This window comes from Manis pentadactyla, chromosome 13, assembly GCF_030020395.1.
Source record: "Manis pentadactyla isolate mManPen7 chromosome 13, mManPen7.hap1, whole genome shotgun sequence".
Lineage (NCBI taxonomy): Eukaryota > Metazoa > Chordata > Mammalia > Pholidota > Manidae > Manis > Manis pentadactyla.
In genome coordinates, this window is record NC_080031.1 from 4,888,734 (window position 1) to 4,907,569 (window position 18,836).

At 49.4% G+C, this 18,836-nt stretch overlaps 1 protein-coding gene across 7 annotated transcripts in view; it reads right to left on the reverse strand.

The window, feature by feature from the left end:
* Positions 1-18,836, reverse strand: part of FXYD6 (FXYD domain containing ion transport regulator 6) — a 30,631-nt gene that overhangs the window by 2,941 nt on the left and 8,854 nt on the right. For 5 of the 7 annotated variants that reach the window (XM_057490657.1, XM_036919875.2, XM_036919879.2 and 2 more), the window contains exons 2-6: positions 2,320-2,382; positions 1,650-1,685; positions 1,459-1,533; positions 1,171-1,207; positions 383-432 (exon numbers count right to left, since the gene is read on the reverse strand). In XM_057490657.1, the coding sequence (XP_057346640.1) occupies positions 383-432; positions 1,171-1,207; positions 1,459-1,533; positions 1,650-1,685; positions 2,320-2,377 (256 nt within the window). In that variant the 5' untranslated portion in view covers positions 2,378-2,382. The remainder of the gene's footprint in view (positions 1-382; positions 433-1,170; positions 1,208-1,458; positions 1,534-1,649; positions 1,686-2,319; positions 2,383-18,836) is intronic. The other 2 variants (XM_057490658.1, XM_036919878.2) reach the window with 1 other exon arrangement.

Below are 18,836 nucleotides of genomic sequence, written 5' to 3' on the forward strand. Positions count from 1 at the left end.
CCCGCTACGCGCCGGTTGCAGGGTGCTGCCATGTTCCTTGACCTTTCTGAGTGCCTCCGTGTACGATGTGGACCATGATGCCTACACCATGGGGCTGTGTGTGCAGTAGGTGGGGTCTGTGAAGTACTTTGCATTGTGCCTGACACAAAGCAGATGCCCCGTAAACAGTGGCTGTCTCAACAGGAGCGGTAGCCTGCTTGGTGGAGGTGAGGCACAATGCAGAGCAGATGCCTGGAGAACCCTCTCCTGGCACTGACACTGGGAGCACGTCTGGCCAGCTCTAGGGGGGCCATGGTACCTGGTATCCATCTTCCCTGTGCCATATGAGGAGACCCTCACCCATTCCCGCCATGCCACCTGGGCAGGTGGCTGTGACAGTTACCATTGGCAGTGATGAGGTTCTCCACCTGGGCCTCCTCGTCCCCTGGAGCCCTGCAAGAGGGAGACACAGCCCTTCTATCAGGGGCCTGCCTGGCAAGCCCAGAGAGTATCCCTTGCTGGGGCAGGCCTGGATTAGTCTCCCCTGAGCCACCTGAGGGCTCCAGCACTCTCCACCATGGGGTGCATGGGGTGGGCAGAAGGCAGGACTGAAGGGGGCACAGGCAGGGGAACTCACGGGCCTTCTTCACTATTGGCTCCCAAGAGAACTAGGCCCTGGGGGGCTTAGGTGGTGTCCTGCCGCTGACTTTGGACAAGGCCCAGAGCTCCCCCAGTTCCCGCAGTGGACTAATGGGTACACCGTTTCACTTATGTGGGGGCAGAAAAGGGAACGGCAGGGGGCCTGAGCTTCTCCATGGCTCGTGGAGGGGGCGAGCCGGGACTATGTCACAGGGCTTGTAGAGAAGACAAGGTTCTTGAGAGAGGCGCTCTGCTTCCCTTCTGCCAAGCCCTGCCATCCTCAGGCCCCCAGACAAGGGCCCAGCATCTTCTTGCCCACCTCCCCCCCCCATATACATCAGAAGAGCAGAGTTGGGCTGAATGATCATTGTTCTGACCTCTCCTCTGCCCCAAAGTGTGCCTGGCAGTCCTCAGAACTTCTACTCCTACCCCAACACATGCGGCCTGTCTCTAGGAGTCCAGAAGAACACTCATGTGGGGTCGCATGCCAGGGGGACCATCCCTGAGCCCTCCTAGAGTCAGCCCAGGTGTCCCCAGCCATGGCATCCTTACCGGGGCTTTGGAGTGAAACCACACTTGCACCTGCGACCTGAAAGGCAAAGAGACCACCGCTGGTCAGGGTCCTGGGCCATGGGAGGGCTGCACGGGAGTCCGTACAGGCTGTGGGACCAGGCAAATCACACCGCTACGTGCAGCAGTCCTGGGCTGCAGTAGGGTTCTTCTGAGGTCCAAGTTCAACATCCAAGCACCGGTGGCTACACCACCACAGCCTGCTCGGCGGTGCGGATGCCGAGGGCTCCCAGCCACGCAGGCTCTTAGTGGGCAAAGGCACAGACTTACTGAGGATAAGGAGGATCCCCACGGAGAACAGGACCACAGCGAACACCAGTCCCCCGATCCTCAAGGTCTGGTAGTCTGTCAAAGGAACGCGGTGAGAGCCCGAGACAGGGAAGGGCCGGGGAGCACACCCCTTCCCCTGAGTGGGGCTGCCCCTCCCCACCCCACCCAGGGTGGGGTGTCAGCGTGCTCACCATAATGGAAGGGGTCCTTTTCTTTCTCCTCAGCTGCTGCGGACATAAAGCAGTGTGGTCAAGAGGAAGACAGCTACGCATGCTCATTCCCAAATATCTTACCTGACGTCACAGGCCTCACTCCCCACAGAGGGACCCTGGGAAGCTGGGCCTGTTCGGCAGAGACGGCTGGAAAAGCTCAGGAGGGCCTGCCTGTTAGGGCCAACCCGAGCTGAAGGCAGGCACAGCTCAGCGCAGCAACCCCACATCCATGTTAATTGCCCGTTTTTATTCTTATGTCATCCCCAAAGTGCAGTGTCTGTTTTCCTCCTGTTAGAGATGGGGAGCTGAGCCCAAAGAGGACACAGGACTTGCACAAGGCCGGAGTCTAGAGACTGACATGCGGGTCTGGCTCCCAAGGTTCAGATCACACATCTATAGGGGACTGGTGGGTTTGAGGGCTTAAAAGTAGACCCTGACGGGCCCTGTGGGGAGGGACGGATTAAGGTCTATGAGCAGCTGCCACCTCCCTGGACATTCTCACTGGACTAAAGGTGGGGACAGGGGTGTTCGATCAGACATGGAGAATCTCAGAAGTCCCCCAGCTATGGTGTCCCAATGGGCCAGGACCTTCCACCCGGAAGGGCTGTGGGTGCCACCTGTCAGGGCTAGGTCCCAGAGGGGTACTTACCACTGGCCAGGACCACGGGGGCCAGCAGGCTGCACAGAAAGATCAGCAGCACCTCCATGGCGTCTGGGGACAGAGGGTGGACGGAAAATGATTCTCTGGATACGAGAGTCCCCGTGCCAACCCTCAGCCGACTAGAGGCCGAGTGGAATTCCCAGCTCTACTCAGTCCCCTCCACACGGAGGAAGTTCAAACGACCAAGCAGAAGCAGCTCACATTTGCAGGACTCAGCACTCTGCATGCATTAATTCAATACTGCAATTGAATCAACACAATTAGTGGGCACGACTGACCTGTTTCGCAGCTGAAGAACTTGAGCTTAAAGAAGATAAATGGTATTCATGCCAGTGAGCGCAGAGCCTCGATCTAACCCAGCTCGGCTGCCTCCCTGGTGCCGAGGCCATAAACCCTACGGGCTTTGGGGCTGAGTGCGGTGTCCTCCCCAGGCCAGCCTTCTGTGGCCATCCCTAGTTCATTAAGATGGTCTGGGACATCCTGGCCTGGATCCCCAGAGCCAACCCCCATATCCAAGTTCTTTCTATCAGGTTAAACGGGGCAGGTAAGCTAATATTCCCCCCGGTGCAGCCAGCAGGGTGGGGTGGAAGGTGCTGTTTCCTGGACTCTGTGAACTCCGAAATGCTGACAGCTCTCCCTGAACTTGCCCCTCCCGCCCCACCTCTAAAGTGCCCAGGCGGCTCTTCCCACCGGCTCTGGTTCATAACCCCCCGGGAAGGTGGTTTGGTCAAACAAGGCGAGTGTGGAGGCTTATTCCCTGAGCACCAGCACCCTGCCCTCTCCCTCCCCAGAAGGTGCCTGAGCCTTCTTTTTTTTTTTTTTTTTTTAGATTTTATTTATTTACTTAATTTTTATTTCCTAAGCCTTCTGCTCATGAGCTCCTCAAGCCCCTGGTCTCTGGGTTCAGGCGCCCCAGGGTGGGTCACCTTGAGGGAGGCAGACGGTGGCCAGTTGTACCCCTCAGGGAGTTCCGTGGAGTTACATAGACCTCATTCCTTAAAGCAGCGTGGTAAAGAGCCAGAGAGGAAAAGGGGAAAGAAACTAGACCAGGGCAGCAAGAGACCGTCCGCTCTTTCCCAGTGGGGTGAGATGGCAGGGGCCTAGCCGCCTCCGGACCAGAGGCCAGAACCACACTCGCTCTCGGGGACGGTGGCTGCGTCTCCCAGGCCCTGAGCCAGCGGCCCCCGGCTGCCCTTCACCGCTCAGCCACCAGAGGTCGCAATAGCCACACCCAGAGTCACGCTGTGGCACAGACCTCTGGAGAAGGGACCCAGGAAGTGTTGATGGAAAGGCAGTACAGAGATAAAAACAGTATCCTGAATATATATTTTTAATCATTCCCTTCCTCTTCTTAAAACATTTTTTATAATGAAGACATAATTCACATATCATAAGCTTCCTTTAAAAGTGTGCAATTCAATGACTTTTAGTATAGTCACAACATTGTGCAGCCATCGTGACTAATTCCACATTTCATCGCCCACAAAAGAAACCCTGTCCCCATTAGCAGTTACGACCCATTCTCTCCTCCCCAGCACGACAACTACTAATCTACCCCCGTCTCTATGGACTGCGTATGCTGAACCTTGCACATAAAGAAATCACATGCTTTCATATGTGGCCCTTTGTGGCAAGATCCTTCCACTTAGCATAGTGTTTTCAAGGTCCATCCCTGTTGTATTATGTGTCAGTATGTCATTTCTTTCTAAGGCTGGATAATATTCCATTGTATGGATATTCACCCTGCTCTTCTTTTTAAAAATGTATTTATCACACACATATATTTAAGTAAATTGTTTAGTGGAACTTTTTTGAGCTTTATAATTATGATATCATGTTTACAGTCTTTGCAGACTGGTTTTTGTTCAACATGTTCCTAAGAGTCATCCATACGTACCCACAGTTCATTCATTTTCAATGTTGTGCAATATTCCATTATGCAGGTGCATTACCATGTATTGGTCCATTCCCCTGCCAGTGGATATCTTTTTCCCCAGTATTGTGCTATAAATAATGAAGTTGGGAACATTTTTGTGCTTGTTGCCCAGAGCACACACATGCAAGAGTCCCAAACATTCTTACTGTTTCTCAAATCTTTTGACCACCACTGCTATGAGAGGCTTTTTACATTAGAACCCAGTACAAATATATATATATATTCATGTATACCAGAAACATAAAACAATACTTAACTTTAAAATGAATGATGTCCCCTGATATTTTCCATTCTACTTTCTGTTTTTTAAAAAAATGGCAAGGCCCATTAATGGGCCAAACTGCAGCTTGAAAATTATGTACTAGAGATAGGCCTAGGAGGGAAGTCATTAGGTTGTACAATATGCAAACTGTCAACTTTACAAAATACTTCCAAATTGTTTTCCAAGGGGACATCCTCACTTTAACATTCCACCAGCTGCCTATTATGACTAGTTCCTATTATTCCACATCCTTGTCAGTACTTGATACTGCCAAGCTGCTTAATTTCCACCAATCCAGAGGTGTAAAATATCATCTTAATTTGAGTATTAGTAATGGAGTTGGGCTTCTTTCTGATCATTTGCCATCCCTGTTTCTTCATCAGCGATGTGTCTTTTCGTATCTTTTACTCATTTTTCAAATGGGTTGACATTTTTATTATTATTCATTTATTCTGGATACTAAATCTTTGTCATTTGGTATTGCAAACATCTCTATTCAATTACTGGCTTGTCTTTTCACTTTTTAAAAATTATCTTTCGCCGAACAGAATTCCTTAATTCTAATTTAACTGAATGCAGTGATTTCTGTGTCTTGTTTAAGATCCTCCGTCACCCTGAGTCAGATTTTTCTTCTAAGTGTTTTAAAACCTTGTCTTCACAGTGAAATCTGTATTCCATCCAGAACTGATGTTTCTCTAAGGCATGAGGTAGAGATGGAACATTCACTTCTTTCCATGCTGGCCATCAGCTGCCGGGGCCCCATTTGTCAACAAGCCCCTGCCCCACTCCTTTCCTCCTGATGTGTAATGTCACTTTCATCACAGATCTGGTTTCTACTTAGGTGTGGGTGTTTCTGGGCTTTTCTCTGGGTCTATTCGTCAATTTGTCTGCATCAAATCAGGGTCTCAACTTCTATGGCTGTACAGTAGCCTTTGCCCATGGAAAGAGAGGGTTCCCTCCTCTTTTTCTCCTTTGTTCTCTTCTTTTGCCTCTTCCTCCAGGAATATTTTCACTATTCTTGGTTTTTTGCTCTTACATGTAAATCTTAGAATCAGTCTGTCAAATTCATCTAAAAGAGTTGGGATTTCATGGGAACTGCAGTGGATCTATACAGGACTTGGGGAAAACTGACGTTTTGGGGATCTCGAGTCACCTATCTATTAATAAATCTTTTCATTAGTTTCGTAGGTCTTTTTCAGTGTCTTTTAATAAAGTTATACAAATGCTTTTATACAGGTCTTGCACATCTTGTTAGATTTATTAATAGGTACTTTATGATATTGCTATTTTAAATGCTGTCTCTTGTGTTTTCTGATTTTTGCTGGTATAAAGAAAGACAACTGATTTGTATATATTGATCTTAAATCCAATATTTTAATGTAAATCTTCTCTTATTTCTAATAATTTACCTATAGATTCCTTTGGATTTTCTGCATAGATATATCACCTGCAAATGATACAATACTGTTTCTTCCTCTCCATTTCTTACCCTGTTTATTTCTTATCTTACTGTACTGCTCGGACCTACAACAAAATCTAGAATAGAAGCAGTGACCATGGACACACACTCACACACAGGCTCACATACATACAACCTTATTACTTTCTTTTTATTTAAGTGTTTATTTTTAATTTTTCCCAGCTTTACTGTTATATGACATATAACATTGTTTAAAGTGACAACACGATGATTCAGTACCTGTGTACATTGTGAATTACCATAATAAGGTTAGTTAATACTTGTATCACCACATAATTATCTTTTGTGTACCTGGTGAGAATGGGTACAGGGAATGCAGTAGATACACAATGGAATATTATTCGGCTATAAAACAAGAAGGAAATTACTGATTTTAAATAGATTTTTTCTGATGTTTTAGAAGTTCCCCTGTAATCTGGTTTTCCCAGATGTTTCTGTTTTATATTATCAATGAGTGTTCTATATCTATGTATGGTTGTTAACCTTTAATCTATCAATGAAATAAATTATACATATAGATTAATCTAATGTTAAATCATCTTTGCATTTCTGGGATAAAACTAAGGTATTATCTTTTTAATAAACTGATGGCTTTGCTTGCTGACATTTTGTTTAGGATTTTTGCATTTATGTGCATGAGTGAGATTGGGCTTCCGTTTTTACTGTACTAACCTTGCCTGGTTTGGTATCATGGTAGCACTGGCCTCACAGAACAAGTGTTTTGTCTCTTGATATTCCCTGGAACCGTTTTGTAGAAGATTGGGATAATCCACTCTTCGAACATTTGGTGGAACTAAACTGTAAACTCACCTTAGTATTATCTTTGTGGAAGGATTTTAAATTGCCTATTCAATTAATTAATGGCTATGACACTCTTCAGGTTTCTATTTCTTCCTGAATATATTTGGTGAGTTACAATTTTTACAGTAATTTGCCCTTTTCTGCTTTCAATTTTATCACCATAGAGTTGTTTATAGTATTTCTAATTATCTTTAGAAATCATTACTTTCTGTTGGAGCTGTAAGTATGTCCTTTTTTACATTCCTAATATAGTTTATTTGTGACAAATCCCTTTTTTCTTGATCAGTCTCCCCATAGGTTTAACTATTTTTATTAGTTTTTCCAAAGAACCAACTCTTGGTTTTGTTGCTCCTCTTTATTATGTGTTTTAAATTATTCTTAATTCTGCTCTTGTATGTTCTCTGGGTTTATTCTACTGTTCTTTCTTTGTATTTATCTTCTTATGTTGGATACCTAATTCATTAACATTCAGCCTTTCTTGTTTTCTAATACAGGCATACTTGGAGATATTATGGGTTCAGTTCTAGGCCAGTGCAATAAATCAAATATCCCAATAAAATGAGTCATATGCAATTTTGGTTTCACAGTGTATATAAAAGTTATGTTTATACTACACTGTAGCCCAGTAGGATTATGTCCAAAAAATCTACAAACCTTAATTTAAAAGTAGTTTATTGCTAAATGCTACCATCTGAGTTTCCAGCAAGCTAAATTTTTTTTGCTGGTGGAGGGTCTCACCTCCATGTTGATGGCTGCTGGCTATCAGGGGGTGGTTGCTATTCAAGGTTGGGGTGCCTATGGTAGTTTCTTAAAATAAGACAACAATGAAGTTTGTAACATTGCTCTTCCTTTCACATATGATTTCTCTGCAGCATGAGATGTTGCATGATAGCATTTTATCCACAGTAGACCTTTCAAAATTGGAGTCCATCTTCTCAAACCCTGTGGCTGCGTATCAACTAAATGTATGTACTATTCTAAATCCCTGGTTGCTGTTCCAACAATCTTCACAGCATCCTCACCATGAGTAGATTCCATCTCAAGACACTACTTCTTTGCTTACCCCTAAGAAGCAACTCCTTGTCCATTAAAATTTTACCATGAGATGCAGCAATTCGGTCACACCGTCATGCTCCAATAGTAACATCAGAGATCGCTGAGTGCAGACCACCGTAACAAGTACAATAATAATGAAAGAGCCTGAAATGTTGAGAGAACTACCAAAATGTCACCTACAGACATGAAGTGAGCAAGTCCATTGGAAGAATGGCACCAACAGACTTGCTCAACAGAAGGTGCCATACACCTTCAGTTTGGGGAAAAAAAATACTTTGCAAAGCGCAATAAAGTGAAGTGCAATAAAAAGAGGTATGTCTGGATAAGCATTTAAGACTATAACCCTCTAATAGCTACTGTCACTCCCTCCAACTTACGGGCTTTGAATGTGTTTTCTTGATTATCGTTTAGTTCTTAGTACTTTAAACTTGCGTTATACTTTTTTATTTGAACTGTGCATTATTAAGAAATGTGATTTTTTATTTTTTGTTATGGACGTCAAACTTGTGTGCACTATGGTCAGAGAATGTGGGCTGCAGGATCCAGAGGCCTTGAAATTTATTGAGACTCACTTTAGGATATAGTACATGGTTATTTAAAAAATTGTATTCTATTTATTAGAAGATTGTGAATTCCTTCACTGTTGGAAAGAAAGTTCTATATGCCTGTTAAATTAAGATTATCAACTGTGTTATTTAAATTTCTATGTACTTTCTCATGTTTTGGACTGATCTATCAAAAATTGAGAGAGGTGCTTTAAAATCTACAACTATGAGGAAGGTTTATAAATTTATCCCTGTGTTTCTTATGTTCTAACAAAGTATAACATTGCTATATTGTCCTGAGTTGGATATTTTAGAATTATACAGTAATCCTGTTTGTCCTAAGTTCTATTTTACTTTCTCCCTCTATGTGTCTTTATGTGGTGCATGTACATCTTATGAACAGCAAAGAACTAGATTTTTAAAAAATTCCACCTGGTAATCTCTATTAACTGTCAAGTTTTATTCCATTTAACTTTGTTGTGAGTATTGATTTTTTTGGTCTGATTTCTACCATCGGTTTTTCCTCTGCTTTTCTTGTATTTCTCTTTTGACTTTTTCTTTTTCCAATTATTTTTTTCTTATTCACCTTCACCCTCTACTGGTTGAGAAGTTACACAAGCTATTTCTAGTCTTTCAGTGGGTGCCTCTGGAATTTTACCACATATATTTGCTATAGACTGAATGTTTGCATCCCCCAAATTCCTACGTTGAACCTAATCCTCAGTGAGTTGGTGTCTGGAGGTGGGCCTTTTGGAGGTGATATGTCATGAGGGTGGACCCCTCATAATGAGATTAGTGCCCTTAGAGAAGAAACCCCAGAGAACTCTGTCACCCCTTCCGCCATGTAGGACACAGCGAGGAGGACATCTATGAACCAGGAGGCCTGACATCACAAGACACTGAATCCTCCGGCACCTTGACCTTGGACTTCCCAGCCTCCGGAACTGTGAGAAATAAATTTCTGTTGTTTATAAGCTGCCCAGGCTGTGGTATTCTGTTAAAGCAACCCAAACAGACTAAGACAGTACTCCATTTAACAAAGACTAAAAAAAGTCTAAAGTTGAAAAGTATTATAGTTATTAGCTATAATAAATACCCTTCTTGGAAAATACAGAAATACAAATCACCCCCTTCCTGATATATAAGCTATCACAGTACAAAATTTCATTTCTTTTTATAATCCTATGAAATAGATTTTAGTGTTTATATTTAATGAAAACAATGTTTGTGTAGATGTACACATGTGTAATAGCCAGCTTTCAGGTAAATACCTTCCGGTATTTACATCCTTGTACAGTCCCCTTTCTACACTGTACCACGGTTAGTCTCTGGGATCAGTAAATTATGGCTGCACTTGTGTGTCACTTCCAGATTCTAGATTATACGAGGCACCACGGCTTTCTTTTCTTGTTCCCTCCCTCCCTCCCTCCCTCCGTCTTTCTGTCTCTGTCTCTCTCTCTTGGATTGCTTACTCTGAGGAAAGTCACCTGCCATGTCTTAGGGAAAGTCAGGCCTCCCTGTGCAGGGGCCTGGGTGGCACAGAACTGAGGGCCCCGGTTCCAAAGCCTGCTAGGAAGTAAGGCCTGCCATGAACCACATGCGTGACCTCGGAGGCAGACCCTCCAGCCTCCATGTGATTGCCACCCTGGCTGACAGTTTGACTGCAACCTCATTAAAGACTCCAGGCAGAACCGCCCAGCTGAGCGATCCCTCCTTCCCGACCCTGGCCACTGTGAAATGCAAAACGTCTGTTGTTTTAAGCTACTAAGTTTGGGGGTAATTTGTTATGCAGCAAAAGATAATTAATACATCGTATTTACTGATTTGTTTACGATTCTTTTTGACTCTTAGTCATCCATCAAGCCATTTTCTTTCTGAAGAATACTTCCAGAATTTTCTCTAAAGCAGATCTGTTAGTTACAAACTCAGTTTTTGTTTATCTGACTTTTCATTTCACCTTTTTGGTGAGCAGACCCCAAGGTGAGCCCCTTGGGTTACTGAACTCTAACCATCTAGAATTCAAGCCTTTGTGTAATCCCTTCTCTCCAACAGGGGGAGTGGCTGGGACTCGCTTCCAGCAGGAGAGGGGTTACTAGGCAAGCAGGGCCCCTCCTGGGAGGACTGAAGGCCCATGACAAAGGCGCCAGGCCACTGTCGCTGCTGCGCCTTCCCCTCGACACCCTCCAGATCACCTCCAGATGCTCAGGTTCAAGTCAGTCCTCCAAACACACACTGAGTAAGGGCCTCACCATTCTGGGTTCCGCAAGGGATCAACAGGTGGACAAGACACAGCCTCAGCTTCCAAGATGCTCAGGGTTTGGACACAAAGGGCTCTGCTGATCAGCAAACACCAAGAGAGCTTCCTAACGGAGGGTCTACACACAAGAGAGCCCATCAGGGCCAAGGAAGAGGAAGCAGGGCCTACCCCGGGGCGCCCGGCGTGTTTCCACGGGGGAGGTGATGTTTCAGCTGAGCCTTGGAAGTAGGATGGGATTCGGGGGGACAAAGGTTAAGAAGAGAGAAAACGGAAGGGCAGGCATTCTGGCAGAGGCGAGAGCCTGAGCACAGGCAGGGAGACGGGAAAAGAGGAAGCAGGGATAACAAACGGCAATCAGTTCTAGGTCAAGTTCAGCTCAAGTTGAACCTTAAGGCACTTCACTCAACAGCACTGCCTGAAGTGGCTTCCTCAGGAGTCTGAAGGAGGTCCGGTGGGAGAAAGGCCTCCCTCCATCAGTGACGTCTGCACCACACAGGACAGGGCTGGGACAGCAGCCTGCATGTATCCGCCCCTGCTGGAGGAAGACACCTAACACAGCGATCAGTCCTGCTGAGTGAAGCACGAGCGGGCGCGGGGTGAGAGCCCCGCACAGACAGCTGGAGTCGGGTTGTGGAGGACCTTGAGTGCTCAGCTGAAGAGTAAAGACCTGTCCTTATTCTGAAGAAAACATTTCTGATCAGGTTTCCATGTGCTGAGGGAAATACTGTTATAGATTTGGAACGTGACCGACTCTGCTCCTTTAAGCTGCTGCCCAGGCTGGGGACACTGGCCACCCCTCAGCACAGGCCTCTTCAGGGTGCCTCCCGGCCCCTGCACCCAGTTTTAAAGTGTCATTGGTACCACTGGCGGTGTCCCTGAGTCAAGCGGCCAAATAGCCATACAGAGCCTCTGAGGGGACACAGAATGCCCTTGTCTCAAGTTAGCTGCACCAAGAAACTCTATCTTGGCCTCCCCTTCCTCCCACACAACCCCCACTCTGTGTCCCACACCCTCCCAGTTACCACACATTCCTTTCCCCCAGAAAGAGGCTGGGCTGCCTGGGGCTGGCAAAGGGTGGGGGCCATTCCGGGCCACAGGGTCTAAGGAGTGGATGGAATACCTCCCCAAAGGAGGGATCTTTGGGAGAGGGAAATACAAGGCAGAGCTGGGTAGAGCTGGGAGAGGGGTTCAGGGACATTACATTAGCCTCCTTGTGCAGGCAGGGCCTTGGCCGCCAGCCCAGGGTGCTGAGCCCTGGCCCCTGGAACAGGACTCCGGAGAAGCCACCGCTATTAATGGGGGACCCCTGAACCTCCTCACTCTCCTGCTCCCCACCTCTTGAACTCTAGATCATTTCAACCATTCTCCCCATCTAGAAAATGACACCAGGTACATTCTGCTGCTTCTCCAGCATCTTATAAGAAAGAATTTGGTTGCGCTTGTTTTTCTTCTCTTTACATTAGTAAACAGCTGACATTTCGGACGGCAGCAGTCCTTCCACGTGAATTTTGCTCCCTGATCTTCCTGCCTTTTGCAGTTGCTCTCTGCACGTGCAGGGGAAAGCAATCAGAAGAGTTTCTCCGCGATTATCGCTCCATACTGAGTCACATAATTTCACATAATTGCTGGGTGAAAGCTGCTCAGAAAAAGAAGCCGCTAGCTGATGATACAGCAACATGCTATATTATTTTTGATTCCCTGCGGCAGTGAGGTAGATCAGAATACCAGTTCTATTGTGAAAATAACTCAGAAACAAACCTCTCTTTCAAATGCACAGGCTCCAAATTAAGTGGAACTTCATTATCTCACCCTCATCCCCCTCCCTTGCCCCCCCAAAGCCTCGCTTCCCTTCCCTTGCATCTCCCCACCTACTTTTATTCCTTCCAGGTTCAGCCCATCAAATCTAGGGTCCCCCGGACTGTGACTGCCTGCCAGGAGACAGGACTTAGCCTGTGATGTATCCAGATCTTTACAACAAAGAAGCCTGTTAAAGAGAAGACGCCACTGTGCATGAACAGGATGTAACCATGGTGTGAGGCTTACCAGATACAGTTAGAATCACAGAATGCCAGAGTGAGTGAGAATGGCTGAGATGAAAGCTCTTATATCTTATGCGAGGAGACTGAGGCCAGCAGAGAAGTGACAGCCCATTCATCCAGCTAGTCAGGGGCAGAGCTAGGCTTGGAGCCCATGTCCCCTACTCCTGTCTGCTGCTCTGATGTGCTGGGGTTGGGAGGTGGGCAGGCCGGGGCTGGAGCACATGAGTGCCATGAGGGCAGCAGGGCAGGCTAGGCAATGCTTGAGTAGGCTCGGGTGGCCAGGCCAGAGCCAGGGAAGAAGAAGACAGGGACGGACAGCAACGAGGGTGAACAGGCAATGAGGGGGGCAGCAGGGAAGCACCTGGCAGGCTCCTCGGCTCTCCACTGGAAGACCACCTTTGACCGGGGCAAAGCCAGGGGCAGCACTGGCTTCTGGAAGGCGAGTGATGGAATCATGTCAGAGGCTTGGGGTCCAGCTGCTCACTCACTCAACAAGGGAGCACAGAGATGACTGGAGAATCCTTTCCAATTGCCCTGGCTGCACAGCATGGCGAGCCTGGTGGGTGGCTATTACCGTAGCATAGGTCTGAACAGTCTAAGGGTGGGCTAAGGACCGAAAACAGAGACGGCCCAGGACTAAAAATTATCACAGACAAACTGCTCTGATTTCCTGGCAGAGGTGGAGTCTTTATATTCCTAAAACATTAGTAAGTCTTACTGTTTGAGTGGAAAATAGGGGGAGGGTAGTCTGATCTATTTGTGTCAGGATGTTTTGGAGTCTGGGGACTAGCACGAGTAGGCTTAAGGCCTGCAGAATCTCAGATTCGATGCACATACAATGATGACCATCAGGCCTCGATGACACATGCCAGTGAATAGGCCCTGGGCACGTGGTCAGCACAAACCGGCGGCCAGGGCCCAAACCCAGGGCTTGAGCTTGGCATGTGTTATACTTTCATGAGAATCTAGGCTGGGAGGCTGGGAGGCTGGAATGTTCTCCTCGATCTTTCCTAGCCTTCCCCCCACCCACCTCCAATGTCTCCCTGCTTGCCCATCCATGCTGGGGCAACCAGGCATCCTGGCACTCAAACAGACCACTGCCTCCACTCACATAGAGCTGCCCGCTTCCTGTCTGAACTGCTCATCACCTTTCTGCTTCCCACGCTAAATGCTTTTGGCTTGAAATTCTCTTGGGGTTTTACGTACCAGAGTAAAAGAAGGAAAGAACAAAAGTACAGTCACCATCTACATGGCAGCTCCGTGTCTCAAAGAGCCCCAGAGGGGCTTTTCTGGGGTCCTTCCTGGCTGGTCCTTTTAGATCCTTCTCTGTATCAGAGCTGCTTTTAGGATGGGGTGTGTCTGCCCATCAACTCATGTCCCATGTGACCAGCAGCCTGGACACAGGTGAGCACGACACTGCGACCTCAAAGCCCCCAACCGTGTACCCTAAACACTCCGACCCTCAGGGGCCAGAACCATGACCACATGTCATCATCTGTTCTTGTAAGTTACAGGGTGGAATCTTCTGCATCTCCGGCCCCTCCTGGGAAGCTGCTCAAAACTCCCTTTCCCTGAGGAGAGCTACAGGACAGGGGCTCAGCCTCCCTGACTCTCGCGGCCTCTGCGATGCTGCCCCACCACGTGGCATGGGCTTCTGGGGCCAAGGCTACAGAACCCAACCTCCAGAGGGGGGACATCCAGGGCTGGTGCGCCCCGCAGCTGCAGAGAAACCGAGGCAGAGAAAGAGAGGTCCCCCGGTGAGTGAGAGCTGATTGTAGACTTCATCCCAGCCCACCCCGCCTCCCTGCTGGGGGAGGAAGGCTAAGCTTCCCCTGTGAGCCCCCAAGCCCAGCCCCACCGCACACCCCAGGGGAGGGTCACACAATCTCAGTGGCCTAGGGCCATGACGGCCGCCTGCACCCTGGGGCCCCGGAGGGCCCACCTCCCCAGGCAGCTGCCACTATTTCCTGCTCCTCTCCAAGTGCCCTGAGCTGAGGCTGCCGAGGGAGTGGAGCTCAGCACAGAGGTCCACAGCCAAGGGGGTTCCCGCCTCTGTGGGCACACTGACCCCCAAAGCTAGCCAACATCTCCAGCATTCGCAAGAGAAAGAGACAGCAGCATAGGCAACGCCTGCCAGCTCAGCCCCGGGGGAGAACTTTTATTCTCTTGTTGGAGAGAGCGGCTGACTTGGGAGGGTGATATTTTTAAACGAATTACAGAATTGTGCTGCTGATTAGGCTGCATTTGTGTCAAGCCAAGTGCCGTTCTAAGTGGTTTACACACTAACTCATTCAATCGTTACAGTAGTTCAAGGTAGTGCCCGAGATTACGATCGTTCCCATTAGACAGAGAACTGAAGCCAGGAAGGGTAAGTGACTCGCCTCGGGTCCCAGGGCTGGAAAGCAGCAGAGCCTGGGACTAAACTCAGTCCGGCTCCAGGGTCCCTGAGGGGAACCGCTCCCCGGCCCAGCCTCTCTGCCCTGCAGTGACTCCGTGGCCTTGAACGGGTGACTCGGCCTCTCAGGGCCTTTGCTTCTGAAACTGCAGGTTGGGGGCGATGCCACGCAGCTCACGGGCTGTGAGGATGAGAGGAGACGGCTGCAGCGCATGGGCAGCTCTGTTTGCCCCCCCCCCCCCCGCCAACCTCTGCCCGTCTCCTGGGGGCCGCCAACCGCAGCTAAAAGGAACAGGCTTGGACTTCACTGTCCCCCAGAGCTGTCACCTCGTGGAACCAAGGGAGGAAGGGGCAAAGGCAGGCTGTGAAATGTGGGGGTAGGGGGGCCTGTGGGGAGGCCAGCCAGCAGCCGACAGGTGAAGAGGCCATGACTCGGGGCCCGGCCTGCAGGCTGGCTCTGCGGCGACGATCCCTGCCTTGCTTAAATGGGACGGAATTTGGTTTCTGTCATTTACAATGGAAAGAGACATGTTGGGGTGAGTGCTTCGCATGGCAAATGGTAACTGTTCTTTAAGCCTCAACTACGGACACTGTTACTATCGTCACTCCCCAGCTCTCTCCTCAGCTTCCTCCTTCATGTTCTACCTCTGCTGGGAAATGAGGAACAGAAAGTGAGACAGGAGCCAGGGAAAGGCCCTACCCACCACCCTCCCACTCCCCTTCCTGCCTCCTTCAGCTGCCCTCCAGCCCCTGGGGGGCTCCAGTGTCCCCCCGACTCCGCGGGCTCCCTGAACTCGAAGAACAGGGGGGCACCGCGACTCAAAGACTCCCGCGTCCCCAGCCTCTCCCGCCTCAAGAGGAACAGCCTGCTTCAGGCAGGGTGGCGGACAGCAGCGTGGGAAAGCGGGGCTGACCAGGGCAGCTGGAGACTGGGGACACTTCCTCCCGGCCAAACTGAGGGGATGCGCACCCAGAGACACAGAAGCGAGATAAGAGAGGACGTGAGGCGGCAGAAAGGGCGAGAAATCCCAGAGGAAGAGAAACTGAATAGGGGAGGTACCCAAAGAGAAGCGCAAGACCCAGCAGAGGCAGGAGGGAGAGGCCGGGGGCAGAACAGAGGCTGGCGGGGGCTGGAGCTCCTGGCTGGAAATGAGGAGAGAAGTGGAGAGGGGGGCCCACAGGTGGCAAAGAAGTGACCAGGGGAGACCGCTGAGAGAAAAGAACACCTGCTGTGGAGAAACATGAAACAAGCCTCCGTGGGAGGCCCTGGCTGGGCTCACAGGTCAGCGGCCTCAGCTCCTGCACAGCACCCTGATGCCCTCACAGCACCCTGATGCCCTCACAGCACGGGCGTGCCGAAGAGCAGAGAAAGGGAAGTGCCCCAGGGTGGAGTGGGGGAGGACTGACAGCAGGAAGCTGCGCTTCCGGGGGATGACTCAAGCGCCCCCCTGGCGGCAGGGCAGCTGTCCATGGGAAGACACAGGTCATCCTCCACTGCCCAGGCTCCAGGAGCCCAAGGGCTACCCCTAGTGGGCCTCAGGTACCCCTCCCCTTGGCCAGCTTGCCAGTCTTCTTCCTCCACCAAGGTCCTTCCAGGAGAAGCCAGCATCTCCGACAAGGGGCCCCTTCAGTGGGTCTCTGGAGGGCCGGGCGCTGAGCTTCATACACGGGCTGAGAAGATGTCTGCAAACCAGAGGGCTGTGCCCAAGGTGGCCCTTGTCCTCCTGTCTCTGGTTTTGAGGAAGTTGGGGCAAAATACATCAGGACACTGACTCTTGTCCTCCAGCTCCGGACCCTTGAGTGTACCTGTGGCTGTCCTAAGAGAAAGGGGGAGCAACTGCATTTTGCATGTCCTGTACCCCCCACATGGTGGCTGAAGGGGGTGACAACGGTGGTGGTGGCGATAACACCAAGCATTTATTAGACACTGTACTTAGCAGACAGCTTCACAAGCAGTAGCTCAAAGGACCATGAGAATGACCTGTGATCAGAAATCAGTGCCATCATACAGGCTAGAAAAGGTGAGGCTCGGGGCTCCGTTAGCTGCCTGAGGTCCCACAGCAAGGAGGCGCATAGCTGGCATCGGCTTCTAATCCCACGGATGCCAAATGCGATGCTCTCTCCCCTCTTTCTTGCTGCCTCCCTGGCAGACATGGCAGTGTGTGGGGAATCAAAACGCTGCCCCTAACTCAAGACCAAGCAGGGCTCATCTGGTGGGAGTACCCTGGTGCAGGCCAGAGAAAAACCAGGGTGAGAATAGCCCAGATAAAGACAAAGAGCCTCTATTTAACTTCCACACGCATTACATCATCTGTTTCCTTTCACGGTTTCTTGCCCAGCTCTGCTCTGCCCACTATGACTGATGTCAGGGTATGACTGGGACTCTGGGGCCCCTGAGGAGGAGGGAGGAGGCCTGGCATGTCTGTCAGCCTGCGCTGGACCCCAGCTGGCCACAGTCCTGCCCCATCCCTCCCAGTGGGGCTGAAGGTACAGGCAGTCTCGTCTCCTTCCTCAGCCTCCACCCACCTCAAGCAGCCGCCACGCACCCCGCTGCTGTCCGCCCAGCAGAACATCCGTGCATCTGTCCTGGCAGCCAGACAGCACCTCAGACCAGTTGTAGGCAACCCCGTCCTTTGCAGCTTGGCTCACAGGGGACGCCAAGAGAACGAATAGCCCAGGAAGTGGCAGCCTTTCAGAGTGGGCTGCCACACTGCCAATTCCCCTTATTTCTGGTATGGCTCAGAATTAGATTAGCACAGAACTTTAATAAAGCCACCCCTACTCAAAAATAGATCCATTCCCACAACACTCTCCCCAGGAGAGATGTTTTAATATCACCAAATGCTTCTTTTCAAAGGTAAATACTTCCGATTCAAACATTTACATCATAGCCTGAGTTATTTAATCAGATTACTTTCCAAACCGCTGAGCTCTGCCTGATTTAGGTGGAGAAAAGGAGAGTAATTTTGGAATAAGACATAACTTTGGAAAGAATGACCCCACTCTCCTTGCCACTTACGGATGGCCTACGGCTGTCTAGGAACACGGTCACCACTGAGGGTGGTGCCACAGTCCCTCTGCAGAGCTCACGGTCTGCGTTCGCAGGGTTGCCCCCTCCCTCCCAGTCTCCAGCAGACAAAGGCCTAGCCCTGCTTACTCCTCTGCACGGCCTTTCCCTTCCGGTGCCCGCTCCAGTTCAAACCCACACTACCACCCCCTGGGGCGTTACGGTGGCGTGCCCAGCGCTGTAGCAGCTGCACCCATCTTCAAGCTCCTCCCTCCAGTCTGTCCTGGACATTGATCACCGCATGATTAATCCACCCAACGTGTATTCTGGTCACTTCCCTCCCACACTCAAATGCATTCATGGTGCTTCAGTGTCCCATTTGTTTGTTTTAAATAGAAACTTTTTATTCTGGCACAGAAACACCTCTAGGTCTATCCCTTTTCTTCCTTCCAGGACCTTCTCCCATTACTTCCAGCTAAGATGGTCTACCCCTGATTCCTGCCCTGTGTGCGTGGATCTCCAGGCCTCTGTATTGTTCCCTCCACTTGGAATGCCCTTCCCTTTCCTGTTTATTCCAGTCCTCAACCCTGCCCCATGTGAGGATCCACAGGGAGAGCTTTCTAGTAACAATAACAACAACAATAATAATCATGCCTGGGAATCAACTAAGCCCCATTAAATTCTAAACTCTGGGATCAGTAATTTCTGGACTCTTCCCACTGACTCT